This window comes from Poecile atricapillus, chromosome 17 (genome assembly GCF_030490865.1).
Source record: "Poecile atricapillus isolate bPoeAtr1 chromosome 17, bPoeAtr1.hap1, whole genome shotgun sequence".
Classification (NCBI taxonomy): Eukaryota; Metazoa; Chordata; class Aves; order Passeriformes; family Paridae; genus Poecile; species Poecile atricapillus.
In genome coordinates this window covers 2,273,150-2,300,545 of record NC_081265.1, presented here as the reverse complement: position 1 = coordinate 2,300,545, position 27,396 = coordinate 2,273,150, and the positions used below count along the sequence as shown (strand labels likewise).

At 52.4% G+C, this 27,396-nt stretch overlaps 1 protein-coding gene across 4 annotated transcripts in view; it reads left to right on the top strand.

Moving 5' to 3' along the window:
- MAP2K6 (mitogen-activated protein kinase kinase 6) overlaps window positions 1–23,919 on the top strand; it is a 53,957-nt gene extending 30,038 nt beyond the window's left edge. The window contains exons 5-13 of one of the 4 annotated variants that reach the window (XM_058852233.1): window positions 826–945; window positions 1,510–1,626; window positions 2,093–2,144; window positions 4,033–4,160; window positions 5,240–5,317; window positions 6,371–6,510; window positions 9,199–9,244; window positions 12,336–13,948; window positions 14,039–23,919. In XM_058852233.1, the coding sequence (XP_058708216.1) occupies window positions 826–945; window positions 1,510–1,626; window positions 2,093–2,144; window positions 4,033–4,160; window positions 5,240–5,317; window positions 6,371–6,510; window positions 9,199–9,244; window positions 12,336–12,413 (759 nt within the window). In that variant the 3' untranslated portion in view covers window positions 12,414–13,948; window positions 14,039–23,919. Of the gene's footprint in view, window positions 1–825; window positions 946–1,509; window positions 1,627–2,092; window positions 2,145–4,032; window positions 4,161–5,239; window positions 5,318–6,370; window positions 6,511–9,198; window positions 9,245–12,335; window positions 13,949–14,038 lie in introns of those variants that run through there. The other 3 variants (XM_058852232.1, XM_058852231.1, XM_058852230.1) reach the window with 3 other exon arrangements.
- The last annotated feature ends 3,477 nt before the right edge of the window (window positions 23,920–27,396 follow it).

Here is a 27,396-nt window from a genome sequence, read left to right as displayed (position 1 = left end):
AGTTTTCATAACAACAGCTTAGACTCATAAATTTGGAGATTAGGGAAATGGTCATGGGAAAAATTGTAGTTTGGGAAGGACCAGTTTTTGCTTGGCTGAACTTTAGCTTCCTTTCAGAGTAAGAGAAGCTCTGGAAGCTCTGAGCAAACTCTTTGCTCATCAGTTGTGGGTAGATTTTGCAGTGGGTGCTGGCTGGTCCCAGGGCCTCTGTGCTCTGCATTTGGTCTTTTTCTTTGCTTTGGTGTTCACCAAAGTGCCAAAGGCCTCTCTGGGGGCGATGGGGGATCTCAGCTGGGCACAGCAGGAGCATTCAGGCTCTCTGTGATGCTGAGCAGTTTAATTCTGTAGCTGGCCTCGAGTGGCCTGGAGGATGTGTGTGACCTGTGTGTGCCCTGCTGTGGTGTTAGCCAGCCCAGGGTCTCCAGGAGTTTCACCTCAAGGATGTCTCTTCCTGGGAGCTGCCCCTTTTCCAAAGCCATGGGAGCCCAGTGGAGGGGGCTGGAGCTCTCCTCGTGCCCAAAACCTGCTGATGGAACACATGTCCACTGGGCTCCCAAAGTCCCAGCTTTCCACCAGCCTGGAATTTGATTTCCTGCTCCCCTCTCCTCTCCCAGGCCACTTCTTTCTTTTGGCTCTTGCATAAGGAGTGGTGTTGGTGGGAAAGAGCCAAACCAGCAGTGCTGGGAGGACCCCTGGGTGCTCCTGCCGTGGGTGCTGGGCTGGGGACGTGCCTGTGACTCAGGTGGTGACAAAGGGGTGCTGGAGGGGTCTGGGTGAGGTGCCAGGGCCCTGGGGCAGCCCCCCCTGACACGCTGTGCCTTCCAGCGGATCCGAGCCACGGTGAACAGCCAGGAGCAGAAGAGGTTGTTGATGGATCTGGATATCTCCATGAGGACGGTGGATTGTCCCTTCACCGTCACCTTTTACGGGGCGCTTTTCCGAGAGGTGAGGCTGCTTGGGACCAGCTTCCCACTCCTGCACTTCCTCCAAGTGCCAGGGGTGTAATCTGCACCTGGACACAGAGATTGGCTCAGTCCTGGCCTAAGGATGTGTCACTTGCTGTGGCTGTGAGTGTGGGACAGCCTCCAGCACACAGCCTGGTCCTGTGGCGTTACAACTGCCTGGCTTGGTTCCCTCCATGTGGGGGAAAAGTGGGGAAAGCTCTGGAAAGCAGGATTTATTGGAGAGCTTTAAGCACAGCTCTGCAGAGCTGAACCTCTCCTGGCTGGGCATCAGGAGCCTCAGGTCCTGATAGCTTTCTGGATTTCTCCTAAATCACTGTGGCTCTGCTTTGGGAAGAGGAGGCCCTAAATGGTAGGGAATGTGATCAGCACTGAATTCCAGAGCAGGGAAGGGAAAGGCCAGGACAGCTTTGCTGAATGGGCTTTAAAAAACAGGGAGGGGCCAACGAGGCCAGGGAGGGGAAGGGAAGGGGAAGGGGAAGGGGAAGGGAAAAAAGAAGAGATGCTTTGTTCCAATATGTGGCTGTCTGCTTGCTTTACTCTCCAGGGAGACGTGTGGATTTGCATGGAGCTGATGGATACCTCACTGGACAAATTCTACAAACATGTCATTGACAAAGGCCTGGCGATTCCCGAGGACATCCTGGGGAAAATCGCAGTCTCTGTGAGTAGCAGCAGGGTGGGGAGGGGAGGCAAAGGGGTTTCTCTCCTGAGCCAGGTCCTTCCTGAGCCAAGCTCCTGCTGTGTGTGCAGGAGGAGGGTGGTCCATGTGCCAGCCCATGGGGCCACACAGCTGGCCTCACATGTCTGCTCTGAAGTGATGTTATTTATAAGCCATAAATATTTATATTTATAAGCCATAAATGTGCCCATCCATACACATGATGGAGAGATGGCCCAGTGTGAGATGTGGGGAGGCTCCTGCAGCTCCTTTCCCTTCTCATTGGGGTCCTGGAGCCCCCAGGAAGGTCCCTGGGTACCCACCAACACCTTAGGTTGTGACAGGGTGCAGCACTCATGGGGGACGTGGTTTTCCTGCCCTCCAGGCAGCTCTGGGGGTGAAGCCAGCTATCATTTCCTCCTCCTCGTGGTGCTGCCAGCTGTGACTGACTCCGGATTTGTCGTTTCAGATTGTAAAAGCACTCGAACATCTCCACAGTAAGCTCTCCGTGATCCACCGAGGTGAGTGCCAGGCACGCACTGCCCTGCTCTCAGCCTGGCAAGGGCTCCCAAAATACCCGAGATAAAGTGGGCCTTTGACAGCAGAAACTCTCCCCAGCATCTCATGACTTGTGGCAAAACCCAGGCAGAGGAGATGGCTGCAGTTTGCTCCTTGAGATCTGCCTGCTGCTGCCAGTGTTTCCCTGAGGTGGGGGAGGAAGGGCTGCTGGAGGAAGGGCTGTTTCCCTGGGGCTGCTTTCCCCTAAACCCAGGCTGAAATTGAGCCAGGCCTTTCCCCTGACCTTGGAAAGCTTTTGGAGCAGGCTTTGCCCAGGTTTGTCCCGCTGCTCCATGGCTCTGTGCTGATGGGCAGTGAGAGGGATCTCGCTGCCATCCTCATCCTCCTGCACTGCTCCAGCCATCCTCACCCCCTCCGTGAGCCTCCCTGAGCACAGCAGTCTGACACCCAAACCAGCCTCAAATGAAATCATAAATTCCCCTCCTTAAACCCTTCTGACTTTTTCCCCTCTGGAGCATCTCAGAGCTGCTGTGAACAAACTCAGAAACAAATTTGCAGTTGCTGCTTGACACCTTTATTTTTTAAAGGGTCATTTTCAATTTGTCATGAGGAGGAAAGAGCCCTCCCTGGAGTGTGTGAGCAGCAGAGTTCAGCTGGAACAGGCAGTGGCACTGGCTATATTCTTCTGTGGCTGGGGGTTGAGTTTCTGCCTCCTGTATCACTTAAAAGAGGTGGAAAGCCCTTCTGGGCTGCTGGGTTTCTGTGTGTGCTTGTTTGATTTCCACTGAAAATGGTCTTATTTCAGTGCAGTAACAGATGGGTGAGGATTCTGGATACCTGAGGCTTTTGATTGCAGAATGCTGATCAGAGAGCAGATGTTAACGAGCTGTAAACCCACAGTTCTAATAAGCAGGACTCAACCACAGCTTCTGGCATCCTTCACAGGGTGTTTCAGCTCTTCTGTTTAATTCTTTATCACGTGGAGACAGAGGATCTTCAGGAAGTGACCTGTTATTTCTGGGTGACAGCAGGGAAAGGATTGCTCCCTTTGGAGCATCCCAGTGGAAGCAGGGTCACCTGTGCTGAAATTCCATCTGGGATCAGCCTCACAGAGCTCTGCTCTGCAGGAGAGCACCTCCATGCTCTCCTGGGTATCACTACCTGGCATCTCTGGATGCCTTCATTTCCTTTTCTGCTGGGGATTGTCTCTGCCCTCACGAGCCTGAAGAGCACACCAGGGGTTTGTAAAGCCACAATGGGAAGGGATAAATCTGGCAGCAATGGGTAGATGAGACTGTGGCCTGATTTCCATGGGGTGTGGAGCTCCCACTCTCCTGCTGCTGCTCACGCTGCACTCGGGCTTCGTATCCTTAAAATCAGAGGTCATTTCTGAACCTCTGATCCTTGTCTCAGTTTGCTGCTCCCTCCTTCCCCTGCAGCCCCACATCCATTCCCCCATGGGTTTTTCCTTGTGCTGGCATGATTCCAGACCCACGGGGCCCTGCCAGAGCTCCAGCCCTTTGCAGACACCCCACGGAATGGCCCCCAGCCCTGCGGAGCTGCTCGCTCCCGGTGTCCCTGAGCATTCCCTGAGCATTCCCTGAGCATTCCCTGAGCATTCCCTGAGCAGTGCAGAGTCACCTCCTGCTCCCCCAGCTGGGAGAGGGGAGTGTGTGAGTGAAGGGACAGCGGCAGGACACATGACAGGCCCATGATGCTGTCACCTGAACGCGCCACAGCCGCGGCCAGCGGGTTTTTGGCACGCCCGGAGCGCTGGGCTCTGCTGGGCTCCTTGGCTGCCCTCTGCTGATAGAACCCTCTGAGGCTGCTTGTGGCTTGGCCCAGCCACCCCCTCGTGACAGTGACTGTGGTCTGTGTTCCTTCTTGCAGATGTAAAGCCCTCTAACGTGTTGATCAATACGCAGGGGCAGGTGAAAATGTGCGATTTTGGGATTAGCGGTTACCTCGTTGACTCTGTTGCTAAAACCATGGATGCAGGATGCAAACCCTACATGGCTGTAAGTTGAGAAGCTGCCTGGGGAGCAGCCAAAGGAACATGAGGCCGGGGGGAAGGATCAGCCTCCGGCATCTATCCCAGGGATTCGTTTGGGAAGACGTAGCCCTGAAGTTAAGGGACACAATCCCTTCGGGAGGGGAGACGGATCTCATGGCTCAGATCTCATCTCCTGGGCACAGATTCCTGCTGCCTTCTCGCCTGCCTGTGACCTTGGGAAGGCTCTGGAATTGCTCCCTCTTCCCTGTTTGCCGTTTGTCCCCATTTGTGGGGACAGCAGTACTCAGCAGGGGGAGGAAGAGGAGTCGCCAGGGACTGGGTCCCTCGGGCTGCTGCTGGGAGCTGCTGTGCAGGATTCACCCTTTGTGGAGCACTTGAACAGGGTAAAAACAGTCCTGGAGAGCTGAGGTTTGTCACCCCCTGTGTGCCAGGTCAGCTCCACCACTGCAGGTGCCACCTGTTCCTGGTGACACGTTTCACTGCCTGCCCTTGATGCCTGGAGAGGCTTCCTGGAGCAGAGGCTGGACAGAGTTAAAGGAGTAAAGTGATTTAAATAAAGGGATTTATTTAAAGCCCTTCCAAGGATGCACCTTGGGCAGTGCAAGAGCCTGGCTGAGGTTCCACCCAGGATGGATGACAGATCACACCTTTTCACAGCTTTATAAGCCTTGGTCCATTTCCACATTGGCGTTAATTGTGCAATTACAGCTTCAGTTAATGAAGTCCCATCCTCCCAGATTGCTCTCCTCAATCCGCTGTTTTTGGGCCCAAAGCTGCAGCGGTGTCCTTGGTTCTGGGCTGGGAAAGGATTGTTGTGTGTGCTGAGCTGTGAGGAGACCCTGCTGACACTTTATATGAAATTCAGAGTTACGCACCAATGCAGAACCTGGGAAATATGAGAGCTCAAACTGAAAGCATCCCCTGTAGTGGTGAGGATGGGGAACCAGCTGGGCCCAGCACAGCCAGGAGGGCGAGGTTTGGGTTCAGGGGTGCTGGGGCTGCCACCCTGAGAGACCCAGCCTGGGTGTGGGCAGGGAACTGGGGCCGTCCCTGCTCCTCAGCCACCCTCTTCTCTGTTCACAGCCTGAGAGAATTAACCCGGAGCTGAACCAGAAGGGATACAGCGTCAAATCCGACATCTGGAGCCTGGGGATCACCATGGTACGGTCAGGAGGGCTCCGTGGGGCTCAGGGATTGATGCTGGTGGCCCGGGGTGGGAGCAGGGAGAGCCCAGGAGGGCACAGGGGAGGTGACACAGGGCTGGGGGGAAGGAGGAGGGAGCTGCTCGGTGGGATGTGGGGTGGGAGCAGGGAGAGCCCAGGAGGGCACAGGGAAGGTGGCACAGGGAAGGTGACACAGGGAAGGTGACACAGGGAAGGTGACACAGGGAAGGAGGAGGGAGCTGCTCGGTGGGATGTGCCGGCTGCAGCTGCCGGGAGATGGCAGCATGGGCTAAGGAGATGGAGCAGCTTGGATTCCCGGCACAGAAAGTCCTGCCAGCACTCAGCAATTCCCAGAGGCCCCCTCAGGACAGTGTTTTGGGGGAATCCATCTGCTCTTAAAGGGGTTTCCCAGTGCTGGGGCTGCCTTTCGCTCCCAGCCTTCCCCAGGAGGTTGGGGACAGGGGGACAGGGGGTGACAGGGGGACAGGACACTGCATGTGGGGCTGCCTGGCTCTCCTGAGCCTCTCCTGCTTGCTGGGGGAGGATGAGCAATGTGTTGTGGCCAGGTGGGGTGAGGAAATCATAGAATCCCGGAATGGTTTGGGTTGGAAGGGGCCTTAAATCCCATCTCATTCCATCCCCTGCTGTGGCAGGGACACCTTCCCCTGTCCCAGGCTGCTCCAAGCCCTGTCCAGCCTGGCCTTGGGCATTGCCAGGGATCCAGGGGCAGCCACAGCTGCTCTGGGCACCCTGTGCCTCCCCACCCTCACAGGGAAGAATTCTCTCCCAATATCTAATCTACGTCTCTCCTAGTTCAAAACCAATCCCCCTTGTTCTATCACTGCCCATGTAAAAAGTCACCCTCCCTCCTTTCTGGAAAGCCCCTTTAGGTTCTCAAGGGTCTCTAAGATCTCCTTGGAGCGTTCCCATCTCCAGGCTGAGCAGCCCTCTTTGTGTGGAGCCTACAGGAGCACACCCCGGGGTGGGCAGGGGGCAATCCCAGAGCTGTGGGGTGTCCCCCCAGTGCTGATTCTGGGCTCTGTGTCCCCAGATCGAGCTGGCCATCCTGCGCTTTCCCTACGACTCCTGGGGCACGCCCTTCCAGCAGCTCAAGCAGGTGGTGGAGGAGCCGTCGCCGCAGCTCCCAGCGGAGAAGTTCTCAGCGGAGTTCGTCGATTTTACCTCGCAATGGTACAATTCCCTCTTGTCCCCGCTCTCCCTGGCCCTGCTCACCTTCAGCACGTGGGTGCCTGTGTCCACAGGCAGCTCCCAACCCCAGATTTGGGCAGAGCATTCCCTGGGGAAGGGCAGAGCATTCCCTGGGGAAGGGCAGAGCATTCCCTGGGGAAGGGCAGAGCATTCCCTGGGGAAGGGTAGAGCATTCCCTGGGGAAGGGCAGAGCATTCCCTGGGGAAGGGCAGAGCATTCCCTGGGGAAGGGCAGAGCATTCCCTGGGGAAGGGCAGAGCATTCCCTGGGGAAGGGCTGTGCCCTGGCTGAGCACCTGCAGGCACAGCAGCTCTGGCTGTCTCTCCGTGGAGCAGGCTGGGCTGCTTTGAGGGGACACACAGGATTTCGGTGTCTCCTCACCCTGGCTGCCCCACAGGGCTGCTGTGAGCAGGGACAGCTCGTGTCCCTGAGGCTGGGAAGGGCAGCAGGGTACGGAATGTCTGTCCTCTCTCAGGGGACACGGCTCTGAGGGCAGGTTTTCTGTGGTGTCCCCCTCTGGCCGGTGTCTGTCGCTCTCCCGGGGCCCTGGGGCTGCTGCTCTGCTTTCCTGGCAGCTGGAAGCAGCAGGAGCACTTGGCTGTGCTGTAGGAAAAGGGCTGGAGCAGCCCTGCTGCTGTCTGCAGGCTGCACAGAGAGAGAGCTCAGGCACCCCAACACAGCTCAGGGACCCCAACATAGCTCAGGGACCCCAACACATCCTGGAGAGAGCTCAGGCACCCCAACACAGCCTGGAGAGAGCTCAGGCACCCCAACACAGCCTGGAGAGAGCTCAGGCACCCCAGCACAGCGTGCAGAGAGCACAGCCTGCCCTTGCCGTGGCTCCCTGCAGCTTCCCTGCACACTGCCTGGCAGCAGGATCGGGTTTTCCAGGCTCTGCAGTGCCACCCACCCTCCTGCCAAGTTGGCAGGCGGCTGCTGGGTCTGCCTGGCGGCCACAAAGAATGACAGATGGACAAACAGAAATGTGAGACTGTTCCCGAGCTGCCGTGCCCCTGCAAGGGGATTATCAGCTGCTCCTGCCTGGGCACTCTCAGTACCCACGTTTAGATTCTTCAGAGTCTTGTTCAAGCATGTTTTCATGTCCCTGTGGTCCAGCTGCTCGGCTCCTGACCCACTCTGGGGAATACCTGCCATGCCCACCCTGCCCTGGCTCTGGGAGAGGTGGGAGCTGCCTTGGAAAAACCCTCTCACAAGATGCCCCCCGTTCTTGCAAGGCCCACGCTGAGGTTTTGGGGCAGCTGCTGTTTTCCAGCTTGTGCCAGGCAGGCTGTTCCTCTCTGAGGGATTTGCTCTTTCAGGCTCTGTGTCCTGCAGTTTGTGGCTGCTTTAGGAATTACATCCACAGCCACTTTGGGGAGCACGTGGTGGCTCCTGGCTTGGCAAGTCCTGTCCTCCAGGGTCACCGAAGATCCCTCACTGCCAGCAGGGTGGCATGGGTGTGGAATGGTGAACTTTGCACCAGTTTTGTGTTATTGGGGTCTGGCAATTCCTGACACCCAACCAGGTCACAGCCACCCTGTATCAAGCCTGGCTTAGGATTGTGTTTATCCATCTGCTGCCTGGGCAGTGAAGTCTGATCACCTGTAGGCACTGCAGAAAGATTCCTGGGATATCTGAGTCAGCATCAGATCCCAATATAACTCTTCATTCCTGAAAATTTACATTGATTTCAGGAACTTATCACCAGATTTCCTGCTATTAGTGACCTGGGGATGAATTTGTTTTGTAGAGGGTCTAAATTAAGAGAATTACACCAAATCTGGACACAGCTAACCTTCAAATTCACCTTGTCATCTTGGCTGGGGCCGCTGCTGAGCTGGGAGGATGTGACACATCCCGTACCTCGGGGCCGGCGATATTGGCACGTATCGGCCCCGGGTTCCTCCGTTCATTCACAACATGACACTAAACACGAGCCCTCTACACACAGCAAGCAGGAAATATCTATTCAGTGTGTGTCCTCTGCTTCCTCTGGGCCCCAGCAAATCCCAGCAGAGGTTCTCACTTTTGTTTTGCTCAGTGTGACACCTTTTCCCCGCCACCGCCGCGTACGTGTGTGAAGATCTTTTCAAGTCGCTCCAAGTGTCTTTCCCCTAAATACACTGCCAGGAAGTGAGTAGAGATTACGTCCTGTCTTTTAAAAGCTATTTTCTGCTGGAGGGAAACCAAAATATCTTCCAGCTACAACCCTCCAGGGCCATCTGTTGTAGGAGAGGGGAGAAAAAAAGGATGTCCCATGGAAGCGTCCCCGCTGATAACAGCGCGGTGATAAACAAACAGTTGTACACGTGCTCTGCAGCCACTCAGTCACTGCTCCCAGGCAGAGCTTGGAGGCTGCATCCATTCCCTGAGTCACTGGCCTGTTGGAGAGCACCCAGACTCCCAGTTGTACCTGGCCCCCAGCAAGAGGCAGTGTTTTAAGTGGTGTTTTTGGTGGCTCCAGGTCTCTCGGTGGACTTGGAGTTCTTGTGCCCAGCGCTGCTGTCGCTGTCCTCAAGGCCTAAATTGTTTCCTCAACTTGGATGAGTAGCTGAACGTGTTCTGCAGAGTCTTTAAACCTCACAGCTGTCGTGGTATCATTTTATGGCCTTGCTTAAATTGCAGACAGAATGTAAATTCTAATTTTTTTCCTTTTTTCTCCCAATTAAAGCTTGAAGAAGAATTCCAAAGAACGGCCAACATACCCAGAGCTTATGGTGAGTGTGGCTGCATCAAGCAATTATTTCAGAATTGTGGCTGCATCATTTCAGAGCTGAAATGGGTCACAGTGAGGTGCTGAGGGCAGGGATTCCAGTAGTGATGGTGTTTTGGGATGCTTTGCATCTCATTTTTCATACCAGATGGGAGAATTGTGACACTTCAGAGTCCTGGGAGGGTGGCTGCAAATCAGAGATGCTCTTTGAAATCTCAGCCAGGTGCTTTTCCAGTCAGATCAAGGGAGAAAATACATATTAAAGCAGGTAATGGATGAGAATGAGGCTGTGAAGGATCAGTTAGTGAGGCTCAGATCCTCCTCTGGGGTTTGTGTGATCAACTCAAACACCTCAGTGTGCCACAGATGCTGCAGGAGCCCAGACTGGGCTTTGCTGCCCTGGTGCCTTGGAGAGGAGGATTTTTGGACAGAGCAATTCCTGGATGTTGGGGACAGAGACGAGTCTGTGACTAATAATTCCAGTTATTGAGTGTCATCTCTGCCTAGAAACTGTTTACTGGCAGGGCTAACCGAGGAATAGCGAAGGAGGAAAATGCCAATAAGGGCTGGTGGCAGGGGAAATGCAGGGCACTGCTCTGTGCCCAGCCAGAGCTCTGGGCTGCAGCTGGCAAGAACAGATTTTTCTGCTTGGGCTCCACTGCTTCGTGGCCTTTCTCTCTCTCCTGACTTTCTGGTATTGATCCTGGTGCTCCTAAAAGCTGGCAGAAAGCAGGAGAGCTCAGGAAGTCGGTGTTTCACTCCTGCAGACTTTTAATCCTTTGTTACTCTCACACAACTCGCAGCTTTCTAAAGGCAGGAAGGTGCCTAAATTTTGTTATTTCTGAAGCTCCTGTCCCTGCCTTCCCACCCCTGTCCAGTCTCAGAGTCAAGATCACCTGGATTAAGGGTGGCAAGGATTTCTTTAGGCACTGGTATTCCCTACCTCGCAATTTTTGGGATATACATTCTGCCACCAGAGGGTCAGACCCATCACCACCTCACACCTTCTGCTCAGAGCTGAGAAGGTGCCAAGTTTAAGGTGATTTTTACCTGCAAGTCATGCTGGAAATCCACGACCCTGAGTGCAAGTAGTGAATAATTCCCGTGGCATTTGGTGCTGGACCCTGTATTGCAATTAAACTATAAATAGATCTGATTGACACACAGCTTGCCCCCAGACTGCTTTCAAACAAAGGGAGGCTTGAGATTTACAGCTTTTTTTTTTTCAAACTTTTTTTTTTTTTTGAGGGGTATATTATTTGATAAATCCATCTGTATATTTTAAGCAAATTTCTGAACTTTGCCAAATGGCCTTTTATCAAAAAAAGGTTCACCGAAGCAGCTCCGTCTGCTGCAGCATTAATACCCATTGGCAAGGGAGTGCATTTCTATTGAATTAGGTTCTTGGATCACCCCTGCAGAGTATCTCAGTGCTGTGGTATTTTATGGCTGACATGGATGTTGTGAGGTCCTGTGGTTGAGGGTTGCTGTTTTGTTGGGGTTTTTTCCTCCCTCTTACGGCATTAAGTTGCGGTGCTGGATTGGATTTGTCATTTAGACCAAGACTGCTCCCTTGCTTTCCTGTGGAATTGAGGTTTCTCATGGAAAATGTGACTCTGGGCTATCTTGAGCAGCAGGAAAGCTGATAGGGGTGCTTAATTTCATTTAAAAACCCACTTCCCCAGGTGAAGTGGAGCGTGAAACTACTGCAGGAGCGGTGGTCTGCACATCCCCCTGGCACAGCCTTGGGTTCCCTGGGGCACAGGCTGGAGGGCATTGCTGCCACCCCTGGCACATTTCTGGATGTTTCCAGGCTGTGGTAGCTGTGCTTTGGGTGTCACTTCAGTGGGATGTGAAAGCAGGGACAATAACAAAAAACAAAGCTGGGATAATAACGGGACATTGGGGTCACCTCTCTGAGTTACCCACACTTCAGTTCCTGTCAGTGTCTGACCTAGGGAGTCCTAAAGTTTTGCCTGGATCTTTGCCTCAACCCACTCCAGCCCTGTTTCCCACATAATTGTGCTTCCTCTTCCTTACTGGTGTGTCTTTGGATTGCTTCCCAGCCACTCAGAGCTGCCTCATCTTATTCCCTGGGTGACTTTCCACTCCAGCCCACCTTGAAAAATCTCTTTTCTTTGCTCTTCTTCTCCTTCCACTCGGCCACTGCCATGAAAGATCATTGAAACAGCCAGTGCTCAGGGACTGAGGTGAGGGGCACCTTGGAAAAAACCCTGGAAACCCCAAATTGTCTTTAAAAATCAGACTCGAAACACGAGGGCTGGGAATGAAACCCTGGTACAGAGCAGAGATCACTGTGAGCCCTGCAGGGCCCTGGCTGCCTCTTGGTTCTCACTGACACCCTCCATACAAATAAACCCGATTATCTGCCAGCACAGTGGGTGTCAAACTGGGTTTTGGGGGTTTTCAGGTGGGATCTCAGCTCAGTGTGTTGCTGAACCAACCAAAGGGAGTCGCTGGTCCTGGCAGAGAGGGGCTTTGGTTGCTCTCAGTGGGGTTTGGTTGTGTTTTTTCTCCTTCCCTGTATTTTTCCATTGGTGCAGGGTTTTCTGGCAGGCTGTGTCCCCACGTGGGTCAGGATGAAGTGGTTAAACACACAAGTGGGGATGGTTTTCCAGTCAGGATGGCTTTCCTGTGTGGTGTTTGGGGTGAAGGAGCCGCTCCTGCTGCGAGGAGGGGCAGTTCAGGGAAGAAATGAGACCCAGGAGTCACCAGAGGGTAAACACACAGATAAAGCCGAGGGAAAAGCACTGCAGTCAGCAAGGTTTCCCCTGCTCTGGTTGGAGCGTGGTCTGGAGGGTGTTTGGGGCAGATGGAGAGGGTTTTCTAAACCTTCCCCTTTCCTTCAGAGCTGCCCAGCTCAGCCCTCCCAGCCAGGGCAGGGTTTAGGTGGAATCCGTGGCAATTTCATGGAGCACCCTTGTGCTCCCCGACTCGCCTCAGCTGTAAAAGCCCAATATTATGATGCTAAGGAGAAAACCTTCTTCACTGTCTAGAGGATTGTCTGAAAAGCGTTTTGCTCAGCGTGGTGATTAATAAACTTGGCTGTTTTTTCTCTCTCTTTGCTTTCCCAGCAACATCCTTTCTTCACCCTGCACGAATCCAAAGAGACAGACGTCGCCTCTTTTGTCAAGCTCATCCTGGGAGACTGAGAACTGGACTTGTAAAAGAATTGCCCTTCTGTGGACTGGTGGGTGCAGGGGAGGGGCGCGTGGCAGGACTTGTCATGGAAGCACCAACAGAAAGTCGCCGTGTTTTGTTTTGTTTTGTTTTTATTCTGAGAAACCCCCGCCTCGCCCGAGTTTTTTTAAAGGGTTCTTTGGTATCCATAGTGACATAGAACGAGCTGGTTAGTGGAATGAATTTTAATAAGGTTGGTAACCTTAAAACAAAAACAAAACAACAAAAAAAAAAAATCTTTTTTTGAAAGAGTGATTTACATATTTAATGACAGTCGAAGTTCCTCTTCCTAACTTGCTCCTCATCCCCCTTCCCTTCCCCTTGAACCAGAATTTGCTTTGTCATGGTAATAGGTGCTATGGTAGTCATGAAGTTGTATGTAGATTTATATTTTGTCCCTTCCATTATTTTAATATTTATGTTAAGTGCTTGATGGAATAGATTTCTGTTTTATATGAGGATGAGTGCGTGGTGATGATGATGATGATGATGATGATGATGATGATGCAAAATGAGGCCGCAGCAAGCAGCACTTGTAGGGCTCGCTGGGGAAAAGGTGTCCAAGGACAGGGGAGAGGAGAAGTGTCTATATTGTGGAATATATGTGATGTGCATCATAAAAGGAACGGATAAGCAAGCCTTGCTGCTCGAGCTGTGTCAGGGAGGGAGGCCCCAGTGTCCCCTGTGGTCACCTCCTCTCCGGACACCGCGCTCCGAGTCCGGCCGGCGCTTCCAGCCCCGTCCCACCGCCCTGCTCTGCTGGAGAGGGCAGGCTGGGAGCTCTGGGAATTGCTGGGACAATGTCTGGGACAAAAGGCCCAGAGGGAAGGAGCTGTCAGAGAAGTTGCACAAAGAAGAGGAGGAGCTGTCCTGGTGGGTGCCCAGCAGCGTTGCAGTGCCCGAGGCTCCCTTGGGCTGGGGATGAGCTGCTCTGGGGCTCGGGGGGAGCTCCTCTCTCGGGTGATTCGGGATCACAGGACGCACAGCACCCCTCAGGAGTGGGATGGATTAGTGGATGGATCCCTGGGCTCCATCCCTCCGTGCTTGCCCGGGGATTGCAGCGCTCCCAGGAGCCCGGGCTGGCCGGGGCGTTGGGCTGTGCCCAGCCCCAGCTGGGATGCTGCAGGCAGCCAGGAGCGCTGGGCTCTGCCTGGGAAACCACGCAGGGACAGCACAGCCAGCCCTGACCAGGAGCTCCCTGCTGCTGGCCTGGGGGACGAGCTGCGAGCCAGGGACAGGACAAGGTGGGAGAGGAGCTGGAGAGCGTTGTGCCCTCGGGTCAGTCACTGTCTGGAGCAGGGGGCACTGGGAGTGTTGGCTCCACGTTAACGCTGGTTTGAGCCATGCCTGCCCAGCTGCCTGGCCCGGGGCTCCTTCCCCCAGCCCTGGAACGAGGCCTGCACAAGTGCCTCGTGCCCCTGCATGCGCTTCCATCCCCACCCCTCGCTTGGGCACAGCCCCTGGGAGCCAGAAACACACCCTGCTCTGCAGGGCTGAACCTTGCAGGGTGACTCTGAACCTGTGCAGGCTGTCACTGACCCTGCTCTGCAGGGCTGAACCTTGCAGGGTGTCACCGAACAGGGCTGACCCTGTGCAGGGTGTCACTGACCCTGTGCAGGGTGTCACTGACCCCTGCTCTGCAGGGCTGAACCTTGCAGGGTGTCACCGAACAGGGCTGACCCTGTGCAGGGTGTCACTGACCCTGTGCAGGGTGTCACTGACCCTGCTCTGCAGGGCTGAACCTTGCAGGGTGTCACTGACCCTGTACTGGGTGTCACTGACCCTGAGCAGAGTGTCACTGACCCTGTGCAGGGTGTCACTGGGCCTGTGCAGGGTGTCACTGACTCTGTGCAGGGTGTCACTGACCCTGTATTGGGTGTCACTGACCCTGAGCAGGGTGTCACTGACCCTGTACTGGGTGTCACTGACCCTGTGCAGGGTGTCACTGACCCTGTACTGGGTGTCACTGACCCTGAGCAGGGTGTCACTGACCCTGTACTGGGTGTCACTGACCCTGTACTGGGTGTCACTGACCCTGAGCAGGGTGTCACTGACCCTGAGCAGGGTGTCACTGATCCTGTGCTGGGTGTCACTGGGCCTGTACTGGGTGTCAGTGACCCTGTACTGGGTGTCACTGACCCTGTGCAGGGTGTCACTGACCCTGTACTGGGTGTCACTGACCCTGAGCAGGGTGTCACTGACCCTGTACTGGGTGTCAGTGACCCTGTACTGGGTGTCACTGACCCTGTACTGGGTGTCACTGACCCTGAGCAGGGTGTCACTGACCCTGAGCAGGGTGTCACTGACCCTGAGCAGGGTGTCACTGATCCTGTGCTGGGTGTCACTGGGCCTGTACTGGGTGTCAGTGACCCTGTGCAGGGTGTCACTGACCCTGTACTGGGTGTCACTGACCCTGAGCAGGGTGTCACTGACCCTGAGCAGGGTGTCACTGACCCTGTACTGGGTGTCACTGACCCTGAGCAGGGTGTCACTGACCCTGTACTGGGTGTCACTGACCCTGAGCAGGGTGTCACTGACCCTGAGCAGGGTGTCACTGACCCTGAGCAGGGTGTCATTGCCAGGTTAGCAGCTCCAGGCTCTGCTGGTGCAGGTTGGAACAGTCTGAGCGGATTTTGGGAATCCCCTGGAAGGGCTGAAGGGGAGGGCAGTGTTCAGAGCAGGGGCTCTGGGGTGCTGGGGACACGCCAACACTTCCAAGAGGCGCACAAAGACACCGCCAGTGCCTGGGCTGTCACTGTCCCTGCCACCACAGGGGTGGCTGTGAGCCTGGGGTGGTGCAGCCCTGCCCTGGGGCTGGCAGTGACAGAGACAGGGGAGCATTTATCGGGATTTATGGATCCTTGTGCCCTCAGCTGCAGAGCAGGGGGCTCACAGAGGGCTTGCAGGAATCAGGGTGCCATTCAGGGGTGGTGCAGGCTTTGGGGAGCAGGTTCCCCTTGCTCAGCCCTGTCCCAGGAGCCCGCCCAGCCCTCGGGAAAGGATAAGCTCCACACCCTGCTCTGTGCCAAGGGGAACCTTTCAGGTTACATTTCGTGGCAGATGAAACACGAGGATGTTTTACTTCACAGTGTAATTTTAAGAGGCCTGGCATGGCTCATGATCTGCCCTCTCATATTCCATGGTGTGTGTGTGTGTTTTCTCTCTCTCACTTTCTCAGAGTCACAGAGCTGTTTTGATTGATTGTCCTCAGCTGCAGCTGAAAGTCCAGCCAGCCAGTTTATAGACTCGGTTCCAGCATCAATTCTCACTTTGAAAAACATGACATTTAAAACCACCCTTTGGTTTTCCTACATATGGATCTGATGCTTTTGTTAAAGATTGTTTTTGCTGCTTTTCCCCTGCAATATAAGTCTCGTTTGGACACCGCATCTCCTTGACCTCAGAGCACCTTCATTTCAGTGCCATTGTAATTGACAGGTTGAATTTATGAGATACTGTCAAAGCTCAGTATTTATAGCAGATATTAATGTCACCAGCGTTTTCCAATAGAGAATTAATGGCAGTGTTTTCTGCAGCTGGTAACCCTCTGAAAGGATTCCTCCGTGCCTCCACACAGGCCTTGCTTTTATGCTTTCTGCTCTAATCCTTTTGTTTTAATGACATTACAATAGGGCACGCTACAAATCACTTCCCTTCCCTGCTTTTTCTCCGTGACTTTGTTCCTTTCAAAGTCGTTTGTGTCAGCCCAGGGTAAGTGTGGAGCTGTGTGAGGGTGAGGAAGGTGCTGTGAGATGCACGGGGCTCTGGCCCTGCATCCCTCCACAAAGCTTGGCCTGACCCAGGAGTTGCTGAGAGAGAAGCCTGAGCTTGGTGGCTTCAGCTCGGGGAGGAGAGCCAGGGACTCCTGTGTGCCTCAGAGCCCTGCTGGGCTGCAGGATGAGAGTCAGGCTCTTCTCTCTGCTGTTTAATGTGACCTCTGTGAAGATGAAAAGCCTTTGGTTGCTGCTCAGATCTTTGCTTGGCCAGAACACAAGCGCAGGGACAGACACAGGCTCTGGGACATGGAACCTTTCCTGGCAGCCTGGCCCCCTGGGCAGCCCAGGTGTTGAGGTTTAGGGATGTTCTTCACAAAGGTTTTCTGTGTTCACACAGCTCATTTGGGCTTGGGATTGCCCCAGACTGGAATTTTTAGAGAAGCAGGTCTTGAAAGACCCCCAAAGCCAGGGAGCAGAGGGAGAGCAGAGCTGTGGGAGCTCAGCATTGAGCTGTGAGCTGGACCAGCTGTGGAGAGAGCCTCTCCAGCCTGCCACAGGTTTCCAGCAGGCACAGCCCATCCCCAGGGCTGCCCAGGTGTGTGTCCATCCTCCTCTTCCCACCTCCTGCAATCTCCAGGGTGCTGCAGGCCTTGCCACTGCTGGAGCTCTGAGGTGTCACTGGCAGGAAAGGTGTTTTTTGGGTCCCCAAGAGCCCTGTGCACCCTTAAATCTGGCAGAGGAGTTGGAAGGCATTTTCTGGTTACTGTTTTGAAACCCCAGGTTCATGCTGCTGCACTGGGTGCAATGCCCATCTTCCCTGGAGTTCTTCCAGGTGCACAGACCTTGACACAGGTATCTCTGTACTGTATTTCTCTGGTTTTTCCTGGCTTTTGTTGAGTTTACTGGTGACAAAGAGGCAACTCGGACTTGTTAAAGTTAAAAAAAGTTAAAACTTCATTTCTGGAGGCAGTTGGTGGATCCCTACTTGGAAAAATCTCAAAAAAAAAAAATCTCAATTCATCTCCCTGTAGCTGGTGCTGCTGCACCTTTTTCTGCTGGGAAGGCTCAGCAGGGATTTCTCCATGCCTGCTGCCAGCCAGGGGTGTACCTGCACATTTCCCTTCTTCCCTGCACATTCTGGAAGAGGAAATCCTGCTTGATCAGCACAGCATTGCTCCAGTGGCTGCTCTGGTGTGGTTCAGACAAGGTTCCCACCAAGCTCCCATGTTTAATAAATCTGTTTTATTCAAACAACCCCCAAACTCCTCTCTCAGAAAAACCAGCCAAGATGCTCCTTTTTTTTTTTTTTATTTCCCCTTCCATCTTGTTCCTGTTAGAGGAACTCTGGGAGCCCGTCTTGGTGCTTTCACTCTTTCACATGCCAAAGATCCCACTTAGTTATGCTCCTGCCAAACCAGATCTTGTAGTCTTGCCTCTAAAACCATCCATTTCCCTGCTCCTTGGGGTTCCTTTTGTTGCTGTTGCTTTTTCATTGAATTTCCTGGTGTTTATTGACATGTCTATTGTGGAGCTTCCTGGACACATGCAGCTCTCTTTTTTGGGATACAGGGAAAGACAAATAGTTGCCTTCACTTGTGTGCCCCTGCTGTTGGGGAAATACTGTCAGTGGTGTGATTCCTACAGATGGGATGGGTCTCATGTCGAGCTGGGCTCATGGAGGGTGTAAACTGGCACTGCTCCATTGGCTGGGCTGGAACAAGGCCAGTTTTGTCCAGCTGAGAATCTGTCCTTAGATTTTAACTGTCTAAACAGTTATTACACACTAATAAAGATTAATGATGGTAAATCCCCAGGGATTAGACATAAAATGGCAAGTTTTGCTCATTAATCTTTATTGCCATGTTACGGTTGTTGATGTTAGAGTCTCTCTCTGCTCTGGACGTGCACAGAGGAGGGGGCTGAGCCTGGGGAGATGAAGGCTGGACAGAACACACAGAACACACCAGATGTCCACGTTTTACACTCTGTGTCTTCCCCCCAGGTTCCTTTATTCCTTGAAAGCCCTTAACCAGCAGCAGAGGATGGATCCCAGAGCTTCGCCTGCTCCTCTGGCCTCTGCCTGGGCTGTAAAACCCAGATTGTTTCTGCTGAGAAGGGATCAGATCTCCTCATTAATATTTCAGCTCAGCCTTTGCTGGAGCAGATGGGGAATGTGAAATTTGCCCTGTGCTCTGCAGAGCTGGGAGATTCACCCTGGAGGAGCAGCAGCTCTGTTGGAGGCTGAAAGGACTCTGCTCCTTCACATAACCCCACTCCATAAAAACAGTGGCTTTTGTTAATGAATGGGGGCAGAAAAAGCTGCATCTCAGTTTTGAGGTGTTTGCAGATGAATAAACACAGCCAGGAGCTCTGGTGGTGCCAGTGCTGCAGGCACAAAGGTCCATTGCTGGAGAAATGAAAGGGACTCTGAGAGTGCAGTGAACTTTAAGGGTGGATTTAATGGCAATTAAAACAAAATGAGTCCTGTGATGGGCAGCTGGTGTCAGTGCACTCTGCCAGGGAGGGTTTGGAGCTGCAGGAGAGGCAGGACACAGCCACAGGTCCATCGAGGGCACAGCCTGAGAGCAGCCTGGCTGCCCCTTCCCTCCCCACATCTTCCTTCAGGCCCAGATTGATGGGCAGTGGGTCCCAGGTTGCCACTGGGAATCTAAATCCAAATCCAGGGAGAAAAGTCTAAAACCAAAAAGGAAAAGATTTTTCCACAGGGAAAAACCTGCAAGTGGCCCAAGGCACGCTGCTGCTGCATGGCCTGAAAGGATGGGAAGAGCCTGGGAGAGACCTCTGTAGCTGAGAGAGAAGAGGGGAAACTTTCCAGGTCTCTGAGCAGCTTCATGCTGGAAATACCCAATTTTCAGGCCACCAGGAGGAGGGAATTCACCAGGGAGCAGCTGGGGCTGCAGGATGGTTGTGATGTGGCTCCCTCAGAGCATCCCTGGGATGCTGGAGAGCTCTTGGCCTCCCTGGACACCTGACAGGGGGAGAGGCTCCTTCATCTTTCTGTTCTGTGTCTGGGATTTCACTGGCCCCAGCGGGAAGGGCCCTCAGCTGTCCATGGAGTGGGGAAGGAGCTGCCTGTCCTCTCCAGTTCCCTCTCCCTGATCCCACAGCTGGGATTTGGCCAAGCAGCCGCCCTGCAGGGCTCAGCCCCAGCGGGAGCTTGGCAGGTTTGCTGCCATTCCTCTCAAACTCCCTTTGGGAGCGCTGGGCAGCTCTGGAGCTGCAGCAGCCCCGCTCTGAGCTGCCTTAGCCCAGCCAGGATGGGCCACAAGCCCTTCCTCGAGAGGCTCCTGGTTTTTCGAGGCCGGGGCGAGCGTCCAGCGGCCGCGAGGTTCCGCGGGGACAAGCCGGGAAAAGCTTGGAAGCGCCTGAAGCGCGCTGGAAGTGGAGATGGAAATCTCAAAAGATCAGACGTCCTTCGGCGATTTCCAAAACTATCTGGTTTTAGCCAGACCTGAAATCCCTTCCTAGAAGTTTTATTTCAGGGTATTTTGATCTGTTACTTTCACTTTTGGGCTTAGCTAAATCCAGGAAACCTCGGAGCGGTGTAATTTTTGAATAAAGACTAAACACACCCCGAGTATTCCTGAGCTGATCAGGAAAGCTGCTGCTTGGTTTATCTTCCAGGAATAATTCAGGCCAGATCAGGCTTTAATTCAGTCTGGTTTTGCCCCCAGATAATGATTCTTGTTGAGGAAATAAAAAGAGCAGACCAGGATCTTTCCAAAAGGCTGTGACCTGACACACCAAACCATTCCAGGAGATGGATGGAGATAAAGGCTCCAGTGAGAGGGGCCAATGTCTGGAGGCTGGAACAGCAGCCTGGAGTATCTGTGGCCTCCAAAAACTCACACAGACACAGGAATTGTGGGATGGAGGTGCTGGATTCTGCCTTTTCTTGGGATTTTTCCCTCTAGGAGAGAGCATTCAGCCATCTCAGAGTGTCCCAGAACACCCAAAAATCCTTCAGTATTTTTATATTGTTTTTTTTTTTTCAAGATGGATACTGTGAAAAGTCAGGAAGGGCCAGCTGTCCTTGATTTGCACAGGCAGGGTGAAGAAATGTGGCTTTGGTGCCTGGTAAAAGCCAAGAAAAGGTGTGTTTAAAGATAAATCCCAGTCTCTGTCAGAGCTGCTGAGCCAGGATCAAATTTTCCCAAATCCAGGTACAGCTGCAGAGCTCTCCATCCATATTTAGCCCAAATTTAGTCACAAATCCTGCATAAACACCTACAGCATGGACTGTGCCTTCTGGGGGGCTTCTGGCAGGTTGGGGCTCAAAATCCAATATCTCCCAAGCCAGGATTTGGCTCTGAATATTCCCTTTAAAATCCATGTGTAAAGTGAATTTCCAGGGCTCGGCTGCTGTTTTTATTTTGGTGAATCCAGTGGTTTGTGCTTGGTGAGAGCTGTCCCTGTGCCAGGGGCTGCTGGAAATAGTCACAACATCCAAAATAGCTGGAATTCTGCATTTTTTAAATAGGAATACAACAAGGGGAAGCTGCTAAATGTAGCTTCTTGTAAGCTGGAAATGTGTTGGAGTAAAATTTGTCATTTCTTGTAGAGAAAAAACAAAACAAACTGAAACAACTCTCCGAAATTGTCCAAAATCTTCAATTTAAGGAATTACAGTTTTATTGGCAAAGATCCATGTTCAGAAATCCCATCAATAGATGGGATTTTTAGACTTTCTATCTTAAGGTGTGAAATCTGCTTTTTCTCAAGATGGTGGGAAATCTGTAATAAGGATATTTCTACATAATTCTGGCTAGGGAAAAAAACCAAACCCAAACACCAAAAAAAATGGAAAAGCACCGAGATCCCAGTGTTCTCTGGTGTTGAAGAGGGCACATGGACATGTTAGGAAGGAGAAGACTTTTCAACCTGCTGTAATGCAAGTCCTTATTTTACTTCATTTTTAGGGTTTTTTTTTTTACAGTAACATCATTTGGTTTCTTAACTGGGAAAGTCTCTGCTTTTCCATCCCTGTGGAAAGCTGATTATTCTTTCTCATGTTCTTATTTATTATTTATCCCTTTCTGGTACTATCCAAGAGGTGCTGAAGATATCTCCCAGCCTGCCCTCGAGCCATGTGGGATCCCTGTGGTAGCTCCTAACAGCTGGGATGGCAAATTATGATTTTAAATTATATTTATAGCAACTTAGATTATTTTTTTGTTGTTGTTTTTTAGTGTTTCGGTTTGCATTAGAATTAGGGACGGGGATAAGGAATCTTGTTTTAAAATATTCTAATTTTTTTTTGGAGTTTTGGGGGCTTCTGAAGAAACCTGCTCACTTTTATGTTTTTAGTAGGGAAGCACGAGGTGGGTTTCAGATGTTCCTTTGAGAGGGGATTGAGTAGCACCAGGGTTCAGTTTAGCTGGTAGAATGCTCTGTCAAATCATTAAAATCGATTAAATCAATCAATAAAATCAGCTGAATTCTGAGAAAACAACCACTTTCCATCTGAAAATTCAAATCTGGTTGGTGACAAATTTGGTTTGTCCCAGGCTGGTGCCAGGCTTTTCTCTGTCAAACCTGGAGTTTGCTGGAGCCCTGGGTGGTGAGGACTGGCCAGGGCAGGGCTGGGGACAGCCAAGTGTCACCTCTGGGGCTGGAGGACACGTGTCCTGCAGAAATAATGGAGCAATTCACGAGCTCTGGGGGATGCTGAGGGGAATCCCTGAAGTGTGGGACAGAATCGGGGATTTGGGGCTCAAAACCCATCAGGTTTTGTTCTTTTTATTCCCTTTCTCCCCTTGGGAAGGTGCTTCAGAAGCCTCCCCAGCCTTTCTGATAAAGAATAACAGAACCAGAGAACCACAGAGTCACGTAGGGTGGAAAAACCTTTAAAATCATCGAGTCCAACCAAAAACTCAGCGCTGCCAAGGCCACCACTAACCCCTGTCCCCGAGTGCCACATGCACACATTTCCAGCCCTTCCAGGGAGGGTGACTCAAGCCCTTCCCTGGGCAGCCTGGGTGCTGTGGTGCAGCTGTTTTCAGACAGCTCACGCCGCTTTTCTGGTTTGTTTTCTTTCCCCAACGTATAAGAAACGCTGGGTAGCAGAATGTGGAATTGATTAGAAGTTCATAAAGCAGGGACCTCAGAAGGATGTGGGTATAAATGCTTTTCAGGCATCCGAGGTGAACTTTAAATGGAGCTTTGGCCCTCATTTGCTTTCTGCTTTTCAAAAACCATTTATGAGAAAGTGGAGCTGTCAAAGCCATGCATGAACTTTGCCTTCTTGCAAATAACTTGTCTCGAAGTAAATTGTCCAAATGCACAAGAAACTTGTCTCTAAGTAAATCCAGTAGCTCTACAAAGCTGGAATTGTGTGCATTAGAGGGTGTGAGAGGTGTGTGTGTGGGTGTGTGTGTGTGTGTGAGCACGTGTTGTGCTTGGGGAGGTTGCAGGGAGTAACTCAGCCATTTTGAGATTTAAAAAAAAACACAATGCAAGTGCTTTTCTTAAAAAAAAAAAAAATAAAAAAATAAAAAGGCAGCGTAAAATATTTATTTCTTGGCAGAAGTACATCAGACCACATCTCCCATCCTTCTTTTAATTGCTTGGTGTTTGTTTGTGTTGTGTCAGGCTTTGCTGGTTTCCTCGGCAGGGCTGCGCGCCGCCCGTCACCTCGCACAACCCCGCTCCGAGCCAGGGCACGGGGCAGCTCCAGCTCCTCAGGAGAGCCCTGGGGTGCAGGCAGTGCAGCAGAGGCCAGGGTGCTGTTGGGTTAAAGGCAGCACAGTGCAGAGTGGGGGATTTTCAGTTTTTAGCCTTGTTGAGGGAACTCTTTCCTTGTGAGGATCCAACCTGCCGCGCCCTGAGGCAGCAGCACCCCGAGTCCCAGCCTTGGGGAGGGCGGCTTGGCCAGACAGAGCAGCTCAGAGGGTGCTACTGGAAAGGAAAGAGGGGCTGGAGTGAGTGTGAGGCAGCACTGGGTGCTGGTCAGTGCCTGTGGGCTTTGCCCAGGGTTTGGAAGCTCCGGTGCCCAGCCAGGTGCAGACTCTTCATCAGTCACTGCCGAGCTCACCTGGCTGCCCACCTGCACATCCCCTCCACCTGCAGCACCTCCTGTGCTGTCTTCACCCATCTCAGCGCTGTTCCTCGTGCTCTGGAGATGAGCAGGAGCAGCAGAGGGATAGTAGGGCCGTGTGTGTAACGTTTGAGGGGCTTTTACTCCATGTTGTTTTAATGAGATGCTTTTAGGATCCATGCTGAACTGGTATTCTTTAACCTTCACTGCCACAGATTCTTTCTCCCCACCCTCTTCACTTCATACAGATTGGCAAAACACATTTGACTTGAAAAGAAACCACCCCCAAACCCTGCTGATGGGATAAGTTACTCCTCTTTACTGTGCTTTGATTTGATTTCTCAGGATACCCAGAGGTTTTTCACTGCTGCTGAGAGGGGACAGTACACCTTTTTGGAGACTTCAACCACTGTAACAGTTTTCCAGATGTGTGTGTGCGTGTGTGTGCGTGTAAGCCAGCACTGTGCGTGCGTGTGTTCTGCTGAATATCGTGTGCATCTCTGAAATGCTTCAAACAACTGCCTGGAAGTCAAAAACCAACCACCTCTTTCCAGTCATATGTTTGCCGTGACTTTTCATAACCACACTTGAAACTAGTGGTCTTGGATGGAAATATTCAAAGAGCAGGGCATCTTTATAGCAATGGTATGTCAGTCGAATTACGGAAAATGTACACAAAAATAAATAAATGAAATTTAAAAGTAACGTTCTCTCGGCCTACCTGTGTTTCCCTCAGTGCCACCGGTTGTGTCGGGGCACGCTTTGGGCTGCTTTTGCCGTTCTTATGGGAGGTTTTTGGGGATCATCTTACTCCCAACAGCTTCTGGTACATTACTGAGAGCCCAGGAATGCTCAAGCTGCTCGACAGGGATAATTGTCAGCCCTGCTGCCGCTGGTTTCCCTTTCCCCGCTCGGGCTGGCGGGAGCAGGCGCAGCCACATCCCGTCCAGCCCACATCAAAGGCACGGCCCGGAGGGACGGCAGCAGCGGCTTCCTGCCCCCAGCCCTCCCAAAAAACAGCTCTTGCAGGGTCCAAGGGGACACAGCCCCGTGGCCAGCTCTGGGCTCCGGGTCCTGGGCTGGGTCAGAGCCCAGCACCTCGCGGGGATGTGGCCCAAGGGGTTGGGTGCAGCTGCTGGGCTGCAGAACAGATGTGGGGCTTTGCTGGGTGCCCAGGTCCTGCATCCCTGCAGGTTCCCCTGCCAGCCCCATCGCTGTCACCTGCCTTTCTTTAAAGGGTGACTCTCAGGCCGTGCCTTGTCCTGCTGCAAAGCCAGTGTTCACCCTGAATTATTGTCTGAGCCAATTGTCTGAGCTTTGCTGGAGTAAAGTGTGCTGGGCTGGTCGTGCTGAAACATGAATCGCTGCTTCCCTCCTCCTTGTGTAAATAAAATTATCCTTCCATTTATATTAGAAGTGTAGAAAACAATATCCCAGCTCCCTCTGCTGATCCTGCAGTCCCAGTGGAGGTGAGAGCGCTGGCTGCAGAGCTGATGTGCTGCACAGTGAGCTCCAGAGGAGCAGCCTGTGTAATAAAACAGCTCTGAGGGACACAGGTTTCACACCGTGAGCTTTGTCATGCAATTATTTGGGTTGATGAGAAGGCAGATCCTGTTCCCTCTGCCTCCCCTGCCTGTTTCATAGATGAAATTGTGAAGTAATTCCTGCACTGTCGCAACTAATGTCACATGGAAGCGAGGGAGAGAACGGGAAAAGTTGTGGTGTGAGGAAAATCAGCGTTTATCACCTGGAAGAAGCACAGAGGCCTGGGCTGAATGCTTTGGGATTGCAGCAGGAATATTACCCAGCAGTGGGAATGCTGGTGATGCAGAGATTGCCATAAAAATGTCTGAAGGGAAGAGTTGCAAGAGGCACAGACCCATTTCTGAGAATCCTGAACAGCTGCTGAAGTTCTCCCTGTGCTGCATGTGCGTGTGTGTTCTGTTTAAAAGGAAGAAATTAAGAGCCATACTTTTATTTTATCAAATCAAATTACCCCTGTATGCTCCGAATATTTATGCATCAGTGCTTTTTTTTTTTTTATTGGGGCTTTATCTCTCTGTAATCAATTCCAAATACTAACCTATTTTTATCGCTGTAATGCAGCAGTAATTTATAAGATGTAGACGGAACGCACACGAGATGCCAAAAGCAATTTTATGGAGCCTCTTTTGTTGTCATCTACAATGCATCAGCTCTTGCCTTCAGCCTCCCATCAATTTTAAAAGCCCCAAGATGAAAAAAAAATAAAAATTAAAAGGAGCAAGTACAGCGAAGCAGCTGCCAGGGCCTGGAATAGCCTGAGATCCGTGTGCACCTTTGGGATGGAGGTTGATTGAACACGGCACAATAATGAAAACCGTGCTGAGCTTTGTAATGCAATTATCTGGGTTGAAAATGACAGATCCTGTTTCCTCTGCCTCCCCTGCCTGCTCCATGTATGAAATTGTGAGGTGATTCCTGCCTTATCCCAACTAACACCACAGGGAAGTGAGGAAAGGAACGGGGAAGGTTGAGGTGTGAGGAGGAGGGGAAGTTGGGGTCCCTGGGGCTGAACAGAACTGCCCTTCTTCATCTTCTCTTTTCTCCTCTCCTTTGGGAGCCCTCCTGTAAGGGCAGTAATGTTGGCTTCCAAAGTGGAAACACGCCAGCCAAGCATTCCAGAATCCCCATCCCAATATCCCAGTTCTCACAGCAACCAGCTGCCTTTGAGCAGCTTCCAGCAAGCTCTCGTGTCCCTGAGAGGCACCTGCAACAGGAGCACCCATGGGTGTGTTCATGGGTGAGGTTCTCCAAGGATTTCCTGTCAAGATCTTGCCCATCAGACATCACTGCTGCTCTCCCAGATTTTCACACTTTTGGTCCCAGGTCTGGCTCTGGTGCTGGAGGTGCTTGGAGCCATGGTGAAATCAATGCAATCGTGATTAGACAGGTGGGAATGGCCTCAGGCTCAGGGTAGGGTCAGATTGGGCAGGAATTGTTCCCTGGGAGGGTGGGGAGGCACAGGGTGCCCAGAGCAGCTGTGGCTGCCCCTGGATCCCTGGCAGTGCCCAAGGCCAGGCTGGACAGGGCTGGGAGCAGCCTGGGACAGGGGAAGGTGTCCCTGCACTGGATGATCTTTAAGGTCCCTCCCAGCCCAAACCATTCTGTGAGTTTATAAATCTACAAAGACACTGCAGCGTTTCTGAAGCATGCACTGCACCTGGAGGTGATGCAGTTTATTGATGTTAAAGACACAGATGTTTAATTCTGTTTCATTTACTTGCTGAATCCTACTCACAGACAGTGGGAAGCACCTTCAGACTAAAAGCACATCCCATTTAATACCCAGTGATTACTTTTAAGGCTTGCATATAAATAGGTGTCTTTCAATGGCCTTCTATTAACCACAGGGACTGAAAATAAATGGAGGAACCTTTCAGAACATTGACAAATTATTGATGGCAAACATTACCGAGGCACCTTTGTTGTCTGCCTACCCCTTTCATATTGGAGGGCTTTTGGGAAATAACAATCGAAGCAGCCCCTCCTGGAGGAATCATTACTAAAGCATTTCGCATGCAGATTACTTCAGGCCTCAGCCCCGCGACTGCTGGGTCAGGAGAGGAGGGCCAAGATTTGCTGATTGAGATCAGATGGCTGGTGGCGAGAAGGAATCTAGATGACTTAACTGGAGGGATTAGACTCAAGTCTTTTGGCTTCCACTTGGCCGTTTTATAAACGGCGCAGGCGGGCGGCGTTCCCCTCGGCGTGTGCGCGGGGCGGCTCGGGGCACCAGCCAGTCCCTCAGCGCTGGCAGGGCAGCTCTGCTGGGTGAGAAAGGCAAAGGCACTGCAAGTGCAAGCTAAAATTAGCCCCAGAGCTCCAGCCCTCGCACCTCCAGCCCTCTCACCTCCAGCCCACAGCGCTCTCCAGCACCGCCAGCACCGCCGCGGTTCGGTGGGTGATGCCGCGGGGCCCAGCCGCTGTTCCAGAGCTCCAGCCACTGTTCCAGAGCTCCAGCCACTGTTCCAGAGCTCCAGCCCCTGTTCCAGAGCTCCAGCCACTGTTCCAGAGCTCCAGCCGGGACTCCCAGAGCTCCAGCCGCTGTTCCCAGAGCTCCAGCCCCTGTTCCAGAGCTCCAGCCACTGTTCCAGAGCTCCAGTCACTGTTCCAGAGCTCCAGCCCCTGTTCCAGAGCTCC